The sequence below is a fragment of the Manis pentadactyla genome, chromosome 7 (genome assembly GCF_030020395.1).
Source record: "Manis pentadactyla isolate mManPen7 chromosome 7, mManPen7.hap1, whole genome shotgun sequence".
In the NCBI taxonomy this organism is placed as follows: Eukaryota; Metazoa; Chordata; class Mammalia; order Pholidota; family Manidae; genus Manis; species Manis pentadactyla.
The window spans coordinates 131,149,238-131,166,003 of record NC_080025.1 but is presented as its reverse complement, the minus strand read 5'-3'; the positions used below and the strand labels follow the sequence as shown (position 1 = coordinate 131,166,003).

At 39.0% G+C, this 16,766-nt stretch overlaps 1 protein-coding gene across 1 annotated transcript in view; it reads right to left on the bottom strand.

Moving 5' to 3' along the window:
* EXOC4 (exocyst complex component 4) overlaps positions 1-16,766 on the bottom strand; it is a 797,616-nt gene that overhangs the window by 51,913 nt on the left and 728,937 nt on the right. Inside the window, exons 15-17 of the mRNA XM_036905582.2 lie at positions 10,515-10,656; positions 3,948-4,126; positions 952-1,111 (exon numbers count right to left, since the gene is read on the bottom strand). Coding sequence (XP_036761477.2) covers positions 952-1,111; positions 3,948-4,126; positions 10,515-10,656 — 481 coding nt within the window. The remainder of the gene's footprint in view (positions 1-951; positions 1,112-3,947; positions 4,127-10,514; positions 10,657-16,766) is intronic.

Genomic DNA, 16,766 nt, shown 5'->3' with positions numbered 1-16,766 from the left:
TCAGCAAACCTATGAAAGAGAAAATGAGAGGGCTACTTAAAAGAATATTAAATTACAGGAAAGGAGATGATGGTTGGTGACAAGTAACCACTCCCCCTCTAGTGAAAACAAGAGGCGATGGCTTTTTTCAACTCGGAAAGACAGATGAGATGAGTAAACAAATTCATGCCAAGGTACATATGACACATGTTATTCATAATGAAGGGAAAAATGGAAAAAACCTGCATGTCTACAGATTTGCAAATGATTAAATAAACAATGGTTCATTTATACTTGGAATATTCAGGCATTAAAAGGAATATTTTCAAGGAATATTAATGGATATGAGAAAAATCATGTTTTCAAACAATATTATTGTTATGGGAAAAATGCAATTAAGTGAATATAAAATTGCATTAACACTCTCCTGTGGCCACATTTCAGCTTATATCCACTTCCTTGGACATCATTCACAAATTCAACTGTGAAATGTGTGGCCCAGTTGCCATTCAATTATTTCTTGGCAAAACACTTTGTCAGTACATGGTGATAATAAAATCTCCAATTTTGAGATCTGAAATCATATGCATGCAGATGTGTGAAAACTCACATATACAACACAGCACATGCACAGAAAAACAGGAGAAAGTATATCAAATATCCTGGGCTCTAAATGAAAGGTGTTTGAACAATCATATATTACTTTTATAATCAGAAAAAAAGAGTTACCAAAGCTTTGTAGTAAAGAGAATTTAGGCTAGACAATAAGAAAAATTACCTGCCTCAGGGATGGTAAGCATCCAATAAATTTTATAGAATTACCTCCTCTATGACTGAAGAAAATCCATTTGTTTTGTTTTGTTCTGTTTAACTTACTTTTAAAGTAACCAAGAATCTGTTTTTATAAATGACTTTGTAGGCAATGGAGTCTTGGCTTTGGTACAAGAAATGGAGCCCAGTCTTCCCTCCTACCTTGCAAAGTCCAGGTCTGCCTCCCGTGACATAGTGATGTTGGTCAAATTCTGCTGGAGAACAAAAATGTTCCTACACATTTTCTTGATGCCGGACTCACTGATGCGCCTGAAGTACTGGGCGCCGTTAATGAGGATGCAGGAGATCAGGTGCCCCAGACCTGAGGGGTCAACACAGAACAGTGGGGAGAGGAGAGAAGACACGTTAGGGCCATCCTGCCTGACCTTGCACATGAGCTTGGAAGGATTTCTCTCTTCTAACCCTCCACAAATTTAAATGACCAAAGAAAACACACTACTGACAGTTGTACCAGCTGATTTCACAATAATTTCAGAGTATTTATACATTGCCCTGACAGTTACAAATGGGGAGACTTTATGCTGTGGCAAAATGTGGTATACCCACAGCTTCAGCATTGCCTATACATCTAAAGCCACCGAGCCAAGGACTCAGGAAATAGGCCAGGTTGTTATGAACTATTAAATGCATAGGAACTCTTGTTTTCCTGTACATATATTTTGGGAGTGGAGGACACATGTAAATACAATGGTGTGTTTAGTCTCTTCTCACTCCCACAAACAGTCCGGGTGTACTTTTGGCGGAAAGGCTGATTTAGAACCTAATAAGCAAAACAAATCAATGAGAAACTGGGCTACAGCATCTATGTTAATTCACCTCAACAGTGACAATGGAGCTATATTTCCCAAGTAGTAACTGCCAAGAATGTAATCAGAAACAAAGCGTGAGGGAAAAGCAGATCACACATTGCTGAGTTCCCACGGGTCACTTATGGACATTCCTGGGTTCTCCTAAGTGGTTTGTTGTCATCCAAAGGACTGTCTTAGGGTCTACAACATTTGGCAAAGGGCAGCTCAGTATATAACTAGGAGGGCGCATTCAGCTCTCCTATGTAGTTCAGGAATGCTGGGTCAGAACAATCTGAGGCACCGGCACGTTAGCATTTTTAAAAGGTCCCCCAGAACTCTAAAGCTAAGCTGACTGGTCACAAGTGGTCTACTATTTTTGTTATTTCCCTCTTCTAAAATCGTAACCTCTCCATGGCGCCTATGGTTCAGGTCAGAGCTCAGGCACACCTTCCGGTTCCATGGCTCCCTCTGTCTTCAAAATGAGTTTCCTTTGATTGGGAAGAACACAGGAAGGGAGTGGAGAATGCATGCTCTCTCCTGCTTCGGCTACACTCACCCAACAGTGCTTCAAGACCACGAACACATCTATCTGTATGTGCTACTATTTGAAAGTGAAGCAAAAAGCTTTTTACTCTGCGAAAAAGAAAAGGCACATGCAATTTTACACTTAAAGCTAGGCAGTTTATGTGAAAAATCTCTGTCAGTCAAGTTTTGGTGTGATTCTCCTAAGTCTGTAACGTTATGTATCTGCCATGGTATATGCAGCCTGCCCTAAGCGTAGGCAATGAGGACGCATTGTTTACAGAGAACAGTAAATAATAACAAATATAGTAAATAAATAAACGTATATAGTGGATATGCATAAATATTATAATGTAAAATGAATATGCATAAAAATTATAATAATAAAACAAATTAAAAGTTGGTCTGTTTCATAGTATCACTACACACTGGCAATTCCAAACAGTGTCTGTGATAACATACTCCTCCCTGCCACACCAACAAGACTGAGATCCTATCACTTCTCCCCCTGTCCCGTCCCTAGGAAACTCAATATCAAGTCTTTGGAATGTAGAAAGTGCTGTCACAGAGAAGCAGCTCGCTTTTTGAACAGGGAAGCTCAAACTTATGGTTTCTCAGTTAAAATTTGTTTTATGTAAGAGGATCACACTTGTATTTCAAGAAGATGTTGCTGCTCATCAGGATTAGATGTTAAGAAATGTCTGGGTGAATGAGAGGAAAACTCTGGGGACTGCACATGTGGATACACAGGACTTGGAAGGCCACAGTCATGAGCAAGGAGGAAACTGTGTAGTAAGGGACAAGTGGCTTCACAGAGGGGCACTGTGGCTTCAGGCTCCAGAGGACTGCTGCTGTCCCTGAATTCTCGGTGTCATGGAGACCACAGCTAACCTCTTGATCACTTATACTTTGCGGCTAAAGTCTTTAAGGGATATTCCTCTGTGGAACATATCTTTATGCCATCATTTGATGGGAAAATAGGATTTTAGGAGGTCCAGATTTGCTGGCACACAACTATTTCATAAAGCAAGCCAATGACCATGTGTTGACACATCCCTTCCTTTCTTCAGGTTGTTGCAATCTTTTGCACAATGTACCTTCTTAATTGTTTTAAATAACACTGGCTCAATTCCGTGAGAAATCATAGATACTTTTGGCATTCTGGTCTACATACAAACCAAAACAAGAGAAAAAGTAATGTAATTTGAAGTCCTCAAAGGGATTCCTATAGGAAGAACTGAGCATGAATAGTATTTGGCTAGCACCGTGTATTTCAAAATGCTGAAGGCCAAGGCCATCAGATGGTACTTTTTCATACCTTCCCTCGCTGCCCTGCCCCTGAAGGCATTTATAGATGCTGCCTTCCTAAAATCGCGGCTAATCGGGTTTCTGTTCTTTTTAGACAATAATGCATTTTCTGACAGAAAACGTCCCCTTCCACTGGTGATTTTAGCTGATGAAGAATCTTCCTAGGTTCTTTCCTCATTGAGTGTGTTTCTTTTTCTTTTATGAGCCACTCTTGAGTTAATTCATGGCCCACTCCACACATCACCCAACTCTCATGAGTGGCATGTCAAGGAGGCAGCCTGGCTGCCCTCTGCCTTATCTGGGATTAAATCTCCTTATCAACCAGGAGCAGATGGCAGTTACATTGTTGTACACGTAGCTACAGAGAGACTAGGTACTGCAGCTTAAATCTAAAAAGGAAAACAAAAATAATAACAACAATAAACCCAACAACTACAAGTTTTGAACTTCAATAGTATAGAAAAATCAGGAAAACCTACACCTTTCCTTCCTCCCAAACTCCCAGGGACAGAGTCTGACCTTCAAATATATATTGGAATTTGTGCTGCTGAAGGCTGGCGCTCATGGCCTCTTCGATGGCGCTGATGTCTTTGTTGAGCTTGACCACCAGAGGGTCATAATCCATACTTTCAACATTAGCGACTATGGCATAGTTCCCCTCCTTTGCCAGAGGGATGAGATAGTGGAAACAGTGAACCCTGAGAAAGAGAGATGGGGAGAGAAGTTAGCAATACATCTTTCTGATGAAAACAGTGATCTTCAGACAGAGCACCCAAATATGTAAAGAAGCAGTGGCTCTGTAAATTTTTACATACTCTTCTGCTTTTTCACCAGAAAATCATCTTATTCTATTGAACAACTTGTGATCCTGAGCAAGTTAGCTTTTTGGACCTTTGCTTGTTTAATCCATATATTGCAGGTTTGAATAAATAATAATAAATGAGCTCTAAAATTCCTTTCAAAGACAAGATTATATGTATAATGTGGAAAACATTATGTCTTTTGACAGATATATTGTAGTGAAAATGAGAGACAGAGGCACAGATCTTAAAACAGTAGGCTTTGGAATGATATAACTTTGGTTTCAATTGCCAATACCAACATCTACTAGCTGTGTGACTTGAGGCAAGTTACTTCGTCTGTCCCAGTTTCCTTATCTGTGCAAGGGAGGAGAACACTGCCCTGGTCATGAGGTGCTGTGAGGAGCTACTAAATATAAAATGCATAGCACAGGGCCTGGCGCAAAGGGAGTGCCCAGTAGGTGTTGGCTATCACCCCTATTATATTTGCTATTATTAATCTATTAGTAAAATCAAGCACTGAACATCTATGAATATGTTAAAAATTGTGCTAGGCCCTGGGAATGTATATGATTTGTGCCCTTAAAGACTCCACAGCCTAATGGGGCTGACCAAGATCAAAAATAGGGACCAACAGGGTACCACAGGCATTTGCCAAGGGGCATCAGGGCAAGTTCACCACCGAAGATGATATTTGAGTCACATGAGACTGTCTGAATGAGCCTAAGGAAGGAGGGCATTCCTATGTTGAAATGGCTTGAGTCAGTTTGACTATGCAGATTCTTTGGTTCTTTCTGGTAGGTATCAATAACTGCTAAAGAAATCTGAGATGGCTAAAGATTGGCTACTCCATAATCTTTGTATTAAGCTGTAGTGGAAGCAAGTTTCAGTCCAAATAATTTGATCACACATACAGGCATTTATTAAACAAACAAACAAACAAACAAAAAAACCCCAAACAAAACCCCACCACCCACTGGCAGGCACAGTTCAAATGGCCGTTCTGCAAGCTCAGTGAAGATTTCTACTGCTGTAGGTACTCGGTCTGATGGTGCCATGAAAGTTCACTGGGGGCAGACATGACGACAATTTCGAGTCAAGATTCTGTCACCCTTACAGCCCACATCTCAAAAGCTGCTAATCAACTAATGACTAATCAACAAAAACCCACACTAATTTTCACGTGCTCATTGGCAAGGTGTATAGATTTAATCAAGATACTGGTGACAGCACTGGGTGCAGCCCCCTCTGGAACGCGACCTTTCTGATATGATGAAAGTTGACTGAGTGTGGAGTAGGACTCATGACTAAGGAAACTGATTGATACTGAGGTTGAAATTTACACTAAGTAGCTGTTAGCTGAAAATAAAATCAAGCCACCAATGCTAAATTACTTATACAGTAAATTACAGACCTTATTGCCCAAGACAATGGGAAGACCATGTACAAAGGCATGGGGGTGTGAACGGGGGATAGTTTTATGGAATGACAAGGGGTTCCTTTTGGCACACATAGATCACATGACAGAGGCATAAGGTGAGCTTGGGGAAGAAGTGCAGGCGCCAGCTCATCACAGGCTCTGGAGGCCACCTAAGGACGTGAACTTTATTTGAGAAGTCAGAGGGAGCCGTAGGAGAAATTTAAGAGGTGGAATGATACAATCGGACATGCGTTATGGCAAGATCACTCTGGCACCATATAAAGGGTGGACTGATGGTGGAGAATGGAAACTACTGGAAGTAAAGAGACTATTTAGCCATTATTATTAACTGGAGGTGAGAGCTTATAAGATGCTGAAGTGAGTGGTAGAGAGGGGAGATAAATACTGTTTTAAGTACTGTGTTCCTCTCCAAAAATGATTAGAGATGAAAAAGAACATAGTCAATGGAAAATGTCAAATTCAAAAAAAGTGTTTTTAAAATTCTTTTGAATTCTGGCATGTTGTTGCTGACCTTAACACAACTTTGGCATTAAGGTTTTCTGCAAATATTGCTGATTACACAGCAGGATGGTTGATTTTCAGAAAGTGCATACTTAGGATCCCAACCATGATGGGCAGTTGCTGTTGAAACCACTCCTGATGGAGAGCGAAATCAGCTGAAAAAGCTGACATTCTTGGCATCTTGGGCTTAAATGGTGACTTACTTTTCTTCTTCTAAAGTTCAAATAGGAAAAAAGAACTCAGCAATTTTTAATGGTCTCACCAGGTCTTTCAACTCTTGGGGGTATCATTTGCCTTATACTTCAAACTGTGGAAAGGGGTTGCTTGGTGGTTAAATGTGACCTGCGGTGACACAGGTAAAATGTCAAAGGCTCTTTGGATGGATGGACCCTTCAACACAGAACCTACTGGATTTGAGGACACTTTCTAGTTTGAACTTTAATAATGTTAAAAGAAAAATATGAGCTACGGATATAAGAATATTTTGGGAACTAAGACAAGAGCTGGGCATTTGAAGCTGTTCTGGACTTCTCCTAGCATTTCCCATTCACTGTTTCCCATTAATTTTTTGGTCAGTTCTGTCTGTGTTCTCTTATTATAATGGTTTCTTGGGTAAAAGTGCCAGAGACTTTGCCCAACAGCCACTTCTCCATCACACCTGCTCCTGAACTGCAGGGCCTAAGTTCTACCTCTGTTTCATAACAGGATGGGATGAGAGAAACATGAGCGGGTTATGATGGCAAGGATGACTCTGGCCGTGTAGTCTCTGTACTCCGTAGATCCACGCAGTGGACTATGCGTGAGAACAAAATCTCCAAACCAATTCATTGTCTTTAAAGAGCAACAGGTTTTGTTTGGGGAAATAGTACTTTTTTTTAACTGGGTTTGATTTCAAATCAGTTAACTGTTAAGAATCACTCAGGTTATACTGAACACCTATTAGGCAGCAGGACTGTTTCTGGGTTCTAGGGCCGTAACAACAAACAAGGAACGCTGTTTTCTTACCCCCCAGGAGCTAACAGACTCCTCCACGGTCACCTACTGTGGGTAGCCGCAGCACTTAGGGTATCCTCTGTTTTAGCATTCTTATGCTATAGTATAATGATTTGCTGGAGATGTGTCCTAGTTATTTGTATCATCAATTGTACAAACCAAGAAAAAAAAAACTTGTTACTGTGACACAATGAATAAAATGTGTCAACATTTACTATCTGAGCTGTACAAGGAGCACTCTATATAGTTTTATGTGCCATTAAATGGGAAAAAGATAACATGGAGCATATTTATAAGAAAGCAATCTGAATTTTGAAGTCACGTTACATGAGGAAGCAAAAAAATTTAATTAAGAAAAAAACATGTTTAGTGTTTTTTGTAAAAGTCAAGGGAAGAATTCTGCATCTAGGACTCTAAAACGCAGTCCTTTTTGTTATTCTTAAAATGGTATTTTTCTTTTTTTTAAACGAATGTTGAAGCAGATGTAACAATGGGTATTATAGCACTGAATGCTTTCTTGTAAAGTTAATAAATAATGACTAAAACATGTTCAGCACTATTAAGAATTGTATTGCCAAAATGTACAAAAATAAAAAGGGCAGAATAGAGGTTAAAGATTTGAAAGATCTTATTGAAACGTGTTGAAAATCTCCCACTTGGAATTAACTATGTTGCAAGTAGAGAATTCTAAATGTAGAACACATTGTATACCCACACGATCAATAGCATAAATTCCTGGAGTTGTGATAGTAATTGATTTGATGTTCCCTTGTTTTTCTGTGCAAACCAGGTAACAAGAGGCATCGGAGTGTTAATGGGTAGAGTTTGTTCTCTCTGTATATTGCATTTATCTATTCATAGAAAACACCTATTTCTGTGGTGGCTGGTAAATAAGTAGAAAAACAAATCTAAAAATTATCGTAAAATGAATCAGAAAAGATAGAGGAAGAACCTTGATTTCTGAACAGCTGAATAGAAGAAAGAAGATTAGAAATAACGCTGGGGAAAACAATCCAAATCTGCAATGGTGCTTCTCTTACTCCACTCACAAGCAATAAAGAGGTAGCCCCCTGGACAAGATAATGAAGAATGAACAAAAGCAAAAGGCGTACAGAAGAAGTGACATCAGAAATACATTATCAATTAGGCTTTGCCTGGGCATACCTGAAAGATATCCAAGTTCTAACTGGAGTCCAAATGTACGAACAAAACCCTATTTACATGTTTAAGACCATAATCTCGTTAAGACTCTAAACAAAAAGAAAATACTCTATCAACTTTAATAATGTCTCATGATAATACAGAAGAAAATGTATTACTATACACTTGCTGATCCTAAAGTTTCAAAAGTCTATATCCAACTGTCTATTTGACATTGCTACCTAGATGTCATTAAGCATCTCAGATAGCACCTATTCAAAATGGAATTCTCGATTTCCACACCTGCCCCAACCTCTCCCCTTCCTCGGCCTTGCTCGCATCTGTCCATGGCCCTGGCATCCACTAGTTGCTCTGGCGGGATTCTTTCCCTTGAGTCTTTTCTTTCTCTCACTATCATCAGCCCCTGCACCCAATCCTATCAGCTCTGCCTTCAGAATATGCCTCATATGCAACACTTCCCACACCTCTATGACCTCTGTCACTCCTGCGCTCATCACTGTGGTCACTCTGCTTCCATTCAAATTTCTTCCTGGCAATCCCTTTTTTATACAAAGCTAGAGTGATTTTTTTAATGTGAATAAATGAATGAATGAATGAATCTCTCATGCACTTAAAGCTCTCCTATGCCTTCTTAATGCACTTAGAATAAAATGTAAACTTTTTCGCTTGGTCTGAAGGTCCCTGTATCAGGCTCAAGCCTCGTCTCTTTCCCTATCCTTCCACACCTCCCCAACCGCTTGTGCACAGGGCTATAGTCACACTGGACTCCTCTCTGTTCTTCAAAAGTTGTCAAGCTTGACTTTGTCTGAGGACCTTGTGAGTATTGCTCCCTTTGTCCAAAACTCTTTTCCCTTAGGTCTCTGTACAGATGGCTCCTTCTTGTTACTGTGTCACATTTTCTCTGACCACTTTATCTAGAAAACAAAGAGCAAATCCCCCTTTCTAGTCAACCCAGCCCCTTGCTGCACTGTCCAGTATGACAGCACTAGACAGCTGTGGCTACCGAGCCCTTGAAATGTGAGTAGTCTAAATTTCAATGTGCTATAAGTGTAAAATATGCGGTAGATTTCAAAGGCTTAGTACCAAAAAATGCAGAATAGCTTATTAATAAGTTTTATGTTAATTACATATTTAAAAAATATTTTGGATATATTGGGTTAGATAAAGTACATTATTAGAACTTATGTGCTTCCCTCTACTTTTTCAAATGTGACTATTAGAAAATTTGAATTGTCTATGTGGTTCTCACGTGTAGCTCTCTTTATATTTCTATTGGATAGCACTGCTTGATTCCATTACGTTACTTTCATTTTTCAGTTGTACTTATCTGAAATTATCTTTTTTTGTATACTCATTGGCTATTTCCTCCCATTAGAACACAATTCCATAAGAGCAGGGACTGTGAGTGTTTTTTTAAATTATTGTATCCCAGTTCTTAGACCACTGCCTGGCACAGAGAAGGCACTTAATAAATGCTTAATGAATGAATGAACAATTTAAGACTTCCCAATCTTTTCTTCTACCATTTCCATTAGGCGTATGACGAGAGATCACAAAACTAATCAGAATGTTCTACACTGCAGTGAAGGAACAAGGGTCCAAGAAAATGGCATATTTGGAGCTATTTTTTTAAATTATTATTTTATCTCTTCAATAGGGTTTTAAGTTCCTGCAGGAAGGGATCACGGTTCCTGCATCTACATTATTTCCGTTTTGATTAACAGAGCACCTTAGTAAAAATATCAATCACAATAAAGTCACCATAGTTGTGAAGTTACCACTTTTTGGGTATATCTACTCTGTGGCAGGCAGTGTACTAATTATTTATTACTTCATTTATATAGTCTGTAGGTTGGGAATTACTGTCTCATTTTCAAGATGAGGAAACAGGGTTAGCAAAGTTAATTAACTGACTTAAGATGGCCTAGCCAGTCAGTAGAGGTAGAGACATTCAAATCCAGATCATTCTGATGTCAGAGGACATGCAAATTATGAATCAAATTATTCAAAATACAGCATGTGCTTAAGAACTTCAACAGTGACTGAGTAACATGAAAAATCACTTCCCGTGTAATAAAGGACATCAGTAGTAAGAACCAAAAATTAGGGTGGTAAACTTCAGAAATATGCAAGTGATTTGTGACCCATAGTGTCTTTAATTCTGAACTCTTCGGCTTGATTGTGTCATACCTGACTTCCAGATGCAGGACCAGCAAGCAGCGGTCAGCCATATCCTGGAAAGATCTGGCAAGTTCGCTCAGAGTCTGCATGATCTGCTCTGACACTGGGGGGAGATCCATGTTCACGTGGCTTTCTTGGGCAGGAGACAGCACTGAAAGAGAGGTGAGAACAAAACACCAATTTACTGCATGCCAATGGATTTTTTTTTTTTGAAATGACATATTATTTTGTTGCTCATCATGTTGTTTTTAGCAATTTGGCTAATGCTAGTGTTGGCAGCAATAGACATCCAAGACATGATAGATTATTTCTGTACTTGATTACACAGACGCTCAGCTGATTGTCTTGAATTGATTCATAGAATGAATAAAACCGAATCTCGGAGTTGGGAGTGACCTCAACAGTCATCTGGCCCAACCACATGGTCTGTGCTTGTGTCATTTGTAAATCTTCAAGTTAATGAAGTTCACCTTCTGGTTGTATTCCCTCACAGATGTTTGTGAAAGGAAATTTAATACGTTTTGAGGCAGCCTATTCCATCTCTGAAAGATGTGACCATTGTACATCAAACCCTATCTGTCATCATGAACTTCTAATTATTGGCTCTGACTCTACTTACTTTGCAATCATTCTCATATGTGACAGGACTTCAAGTACTGAAAGTCTCTCTTTTGGCTTCCTTGAAGTCTTCCCTTTTCCAGTAAATGTATGCAGATTTTTCTTTTTATTAAGGTATCACTGATATACAATCTTATGAAGGTTTCACATGAGCAACACTGTGGTCACTACATTTACCCATATTATCAAGCCACCCCCCGACCCCATTGCAGTCAGTGTCCATCAGCATAGTAAGATGCTACAATCACTACTTGTCTTCTCGGTGCTATACTGCCTTCCCTGCGACCTCCCTACATTATGTGTGCTAATCATAATACCCCTTAATCCCCTTCTTCCTCCCTCCCTCCCCACCCCTTTTCCCTTTGCTGGTCCCCTCTTGAAGTCTGTGAGTCTGCTGCTGTTTTGTTCCTTCACTTTTTGCTTTGTTGTTATACTCCACAAATGAGGGAAATCATAGGTACTTGTCTTTCCCCTCCTGGATTATTTCACTGAGCATAATACCCTCTAGCTCCATCCGTATTGTTGCAAATGGTAGGATTTGTTTTCTTCTATGGCTGAATAATATTCCATTGTGTATATGCACCACATCTTCTTTATTTATTCATCTCCTGATAGACACTTAGGTTGCTTCCATTTCTTGGCTACTGTAAATAGTGCTGCGATTAACATAGGTGTGCATATGTCTTTTTCAAACTGGGCTCCTGCATTCTTAGGGTAAATTCCTAGGAGTGGAATTCCTGGGTCAAATGGTATTTCTATTTTGAGTTTTTTGAGGAACCTCCATATTGCTTTTCACAATGGTCGAACTAATTTACATTCCCACCAGCAGTGTAGGAGGGTTCCCCTTTCTCTGCATTCTTGCCAGCATTTGTTGTTCCTTGTCTTTTGGATGTTGGCCATCCTAACTGGTGTGTGGTGATACCTCACTGTGGTTTTAATTTCCATTTCCCTGATAATTAGTGATGTGGAGCATCTTTTCATGTGCCTGTTGGCCATCTGAATTTCTTCTTTGGAGAAGTGTCTGTTCAGATCCTCTGCCCATTTTTTAATCGGGATATTTGTTTTTTGGGTGTTTAGGCATGTGACTTTTTAATATATTTTGGACGTTAACCCCTTATCGGATATGTCATTTACAACTATATTCTCCCATACTGTAGGATGCCTTTTTGTTCTGTGGATGGTGTCCTTTGCTGTACAGAAGCTTTTTAGTTTGATGTAGTCCCATTTGTTCATTTTTGCTTTTGTTTCCCTTGCACGAGGAGATGCATTCTGGAAAAAGTTGCTCATGGTTATATTCAAGAGATTTTTGCCTATGTTGTCTTCTAAGAGTTTTATGCTTTCATGAAATGTCTGCAGTTTTTCAACTATCCTTCAAATAACCAGATTGAATTATTTTACAATTCTCATTATTTGCCAACAAAAACATTCCAATTGTTCTATGTCTCCCCTGAAATGTGGGACTCAGAACCAAACATAAAAAATACTATAAAGTAGTCTGAGCTGTCTAGAGAGAATTATCCATTCCCCTGTTTTCTTGACGCCATGCTCCTTGTATGTAAGTCTAAAATCTTCTAGGGGTTGGGGAAAGTGGTAGTGTGCTGTATTCTACTTCAACTCATACAGAGTTTATAGTCAACTAATGGCCCAAGAAAGTCTTTATGGAAAATTTGATAATGCTACCTTCTATATCTCTCCCAAGTAAATGGTAAAATATTTAACAGCATTTGGCCATTTTCTTCAGGAAAATACTGAACAGCAACAGTATGAACTACATTTATTTATGTCTAGACATCAATTGTATATCCAGTTCCCCATGATTTGGCAACACCAGTGTAATCTGGCAGTTTCATTCAAAGATGAGTTTTGAACCCTGTCTCCATTATTTACTTACTATGTGACCAAGAGCTAAAAATTTCTGTCTGCCTTAGTTTCTTCCTGAATTATAGAATAATAGCACCTACAGCATGGGGTTTTGGGGATCACTTAATGGATTATTGTAGGTAAAACACATAAAGCTCAGTTAATATTAAAATAAATAGTCTTAACAATTCTTCTTCTTTAGCATGTGACTTGTCCAGGTTAAGAGTCTTAAGCTTAATTATCAACAAGGTACTTGAAAGATAATTCCACCCATCTTAAAGTTCAGTTTCCATTTGTCACTATTTTTGCTTTTCCAATGGAAAATTCCTCTCCCAGCAGAGGAAGCAGTGTCCTTTGGAAGAAGGGCTCGCTGGCCTTAGGGCACACGGGACTGGGTGAGGCACCACTGCCTAACCCAGGAGGAGTCCGTCTTATAGGGCAGGGGGTCAACATCTGGCCGTAGCAGTGGCTACAGTTACAGGCTTTCAGTGCCACAACCATACCTGGACTCTGCCAAGCCCAGAGAAGGGCCCAAAAAGACAGTCCAGCCGTATAAGGCCATGTTTTCCTCTGTGGAAGCAGACTTTAATAAGTGAAAATATCATGGCAAACATAAATGAATTTTGTTCAAGGAAGCCGACATGTAAGGAGGAAAGGAACGCAGCGATGTAGATTTAAAATTACTACCAGCCTTGGCATCATCCAAGATGTTCATTAACTTGATTTGCAGAAGAAGATGATGTGATGTTGCATTCCTTTCTTATGTTAACATTATTCACATTGTTTGATCTCAAGGGGAGAGCATTGCCTTCCTAATGCTTTGATTCGGCAGGCTGGATGAAAGCAACTATAAGTAACGCTATTCTAATATTTCAAAGCATTTTAGGGCTTTTGAGTCCCTGAATTCATTGGCTGATTCATTCAGGGTCACTGGCTCTTCTGGATGTTTTTTCACATAATTCTATTATAGCAGTTACCATATTCCACTGATAATATCTGTGCATTGGTATGTCTCCGTACCAGATCATTAACTCCTTCAGAGCAGGTATTATACATATTTTATTAGTGTATACAATGCATATATATTTTTCCATTAATATATATTTTTTATATTAATGGATTATATTTCCATTCTCAGCTCAGGGCCTGCAGAATAACTGGAGGCATTATCAATGGATTATCAATCAATGCTTTTTAATTAAACAGAATGAATTATTTAATTGACAAATTCAACATGAAAAATAATTCACATACTAAGATCGTTAAATATCAGGAAAGAGAAGGAACAACTTGCCATGTACAAATATAACTCCTTAACAAATATATTCACCTTAGTTTCTTGAGGAAATTCTTAGGCCAGGGTGGAGATGGGGACATAGTTCATTATAGCTGGTTTCCTGGGCTACCCAGGAATCTCACAGAGGTACAGTTTACAGCAATGCTGGGCAATGTGCATAGCTCCAACACTTTCCCTCTGGACTGTGTGGCTTTTAGAAGTTACTTGCCTTTCACAAGTCCACCTTCCTGCAGCCAAGATGTGGAGTCTCTCTTTTCTACTGACATAAAGTCCCTGGCATATCAAATACCCAGCATCTCTCAAGGAAACCAACATACTGTCATGGAGAAGCAATCAGTCTAGGACATTAGGGTGTCTCAAGAGGTTCCACATCCTAATATTAACCAGACTGAAATCTGTTTAGGTCTTAAAATTAGTCAAAATTGGACTCATTCAGACCCAGAAGAGCATCTGTTTTTCAAGGATGCAGCTGCTACACTTTCAATGGCAACTTACTGTGACTTCTTTAATTGACTCACATGAGGATGTCCTTGTGCATCTGCAATATTGTCTAAAATTGTTACAATATTAGCTTCGACTGGTATCAGCTGTCATGAAAGTGATACATTGAAAAGGAAAAGATGGTTATCACAGCAGGAAAAGAAAGGTTAACTCTGTGAATTCAAACTTTTTAGAAGATGGTGAAAGACAATGAAGAAGGATCCCATGAGATTTTCTCACTGGAAAAACATTTTACAATATCAAATTTTAGTACACCATTATTTCTGACTCTTCTTCCTATTTGTACAGAGAAATGACAAACACCACCCAGTAGCACCTTCCTAACTCCTAGAGAAAGGTGTTATTAGGTTTTGTCAATAATTTTGAGATCCTTTGATGTTGTTACCTGGCTGACATTTTTAAAAAATATAAAAATAGGAATACTGATTAGTCCTGTGACAGTATGACCTCATAGGGGCTCACAGAGTCAATGGGGGCTGTGACAGTAGACCCTCCACCGAAACTCTCCTTAAATAAATGCCTGGGGGAATGCTACTACAAGCCTTACCCTTTCTTTCTCTGTCCTGAGCCGTATTTGTAACACCTAGCTATTCTCTGCCGACAGTCCTAGCTTTTATCAAGTCATTTATTTAGTCACTCTTTCCCACCCTCCAAAAATGTATAACTTAGTTTTAAGTTATTTTGCTATGTTTCTACATAGAATGGCCCTTACATAAGGCACTTATTTTGTAGGTTCACTTTCTTTTGCTTCCAATTTCAGAAACAATGGTTCTTTTGTCTCTAAATAATAACTCTCTTTTCAGTCCAAATCTCTCTAGAAATTTTTGGTTTGAACTAGCAGAGTCGATTGATTTTAAAAATGAAAATGCTGACTTAGGTTTTTCCCCGATCTGCAGATTTTTTTTTTCTTTCAACTGTCCCCAAATCAACACTGATCCTTTATGTTCCCATATTTTGTGTACACGGTTGTCAAAGCACTTACCACTCTTCCTGTGTGGTGCCTAGTCTGTGAGGCCCTAGGCCCTTGACAGTAGAGACCATATTGCATACTTCTGCATCTCTTAGCTCAAGAATGACATTCAAATGGGTGAAGGGGGTCAAAAGGTACAAACTTCTAGTTATAAAATAAGCAAGTCAAGGGATGTGCTGTATAGCATAGTGACGACAGTTAATAATACTGTAGTGTACATATGAAAGTTGCTGAGAGGAGATCATAAAAGTTCACATTACAAGAAAAAAAATGTATGTAAAGTGACAGATGTTAAATAGACTTATTTTGGTGATTGTTTTGCAGTGATATCAAGTCATTATGTTGTGCATCTGAAACTAATATTAGACCTTAATTAAAAATTTTGAAAATGACATTCAATAGACACTTATGTTTATTGAATGAATGAAATGTCTAATGGCATAAAAGTGTGAGTTTGTTTTTAAATTAAAGTATCATTGATATACAATCTTATCAAAGCTTCACATGAACAACATTGTGGTTTCAACATTCACCCATATTATCAAGCCCTCAACTCTCTCCCAGCCATTGCAGTCCCCGTCTATCAGCGTCCTAAGATGCTATAGATCCTGACCCACAGGATTCTGATTGCAAAGGGGGGAGACATAGTGTGCATTAGTCAGATTAGATCCTGTACACACATACATGCATATAACCAGCTCTGGAATATAGCCTGCTCTGTGAGACTTGATACCCAACCAATGAATCTTTTTATATCTGATAGCTGTGCAACATGAATGCAAAGCCTGTTCACTGCTGCCTCTGGAAGGAAGCTCTTTTTTGCCCACTTTGAAAGCTGGGATAGAGAAAAATATAAGAAATTAATTACCAGGGAGGAAAAAAGAGATAAGGATTGGGGAACTGGAGGATGACTCAAGGTGTCGTCTATTTGCTATTCTAGGGTCTAATCACCTAATTGATAACAGATTCATGGTCAAAAAAATGTTTCCAGTGGGTACAGCAGGCAAAGACCTAC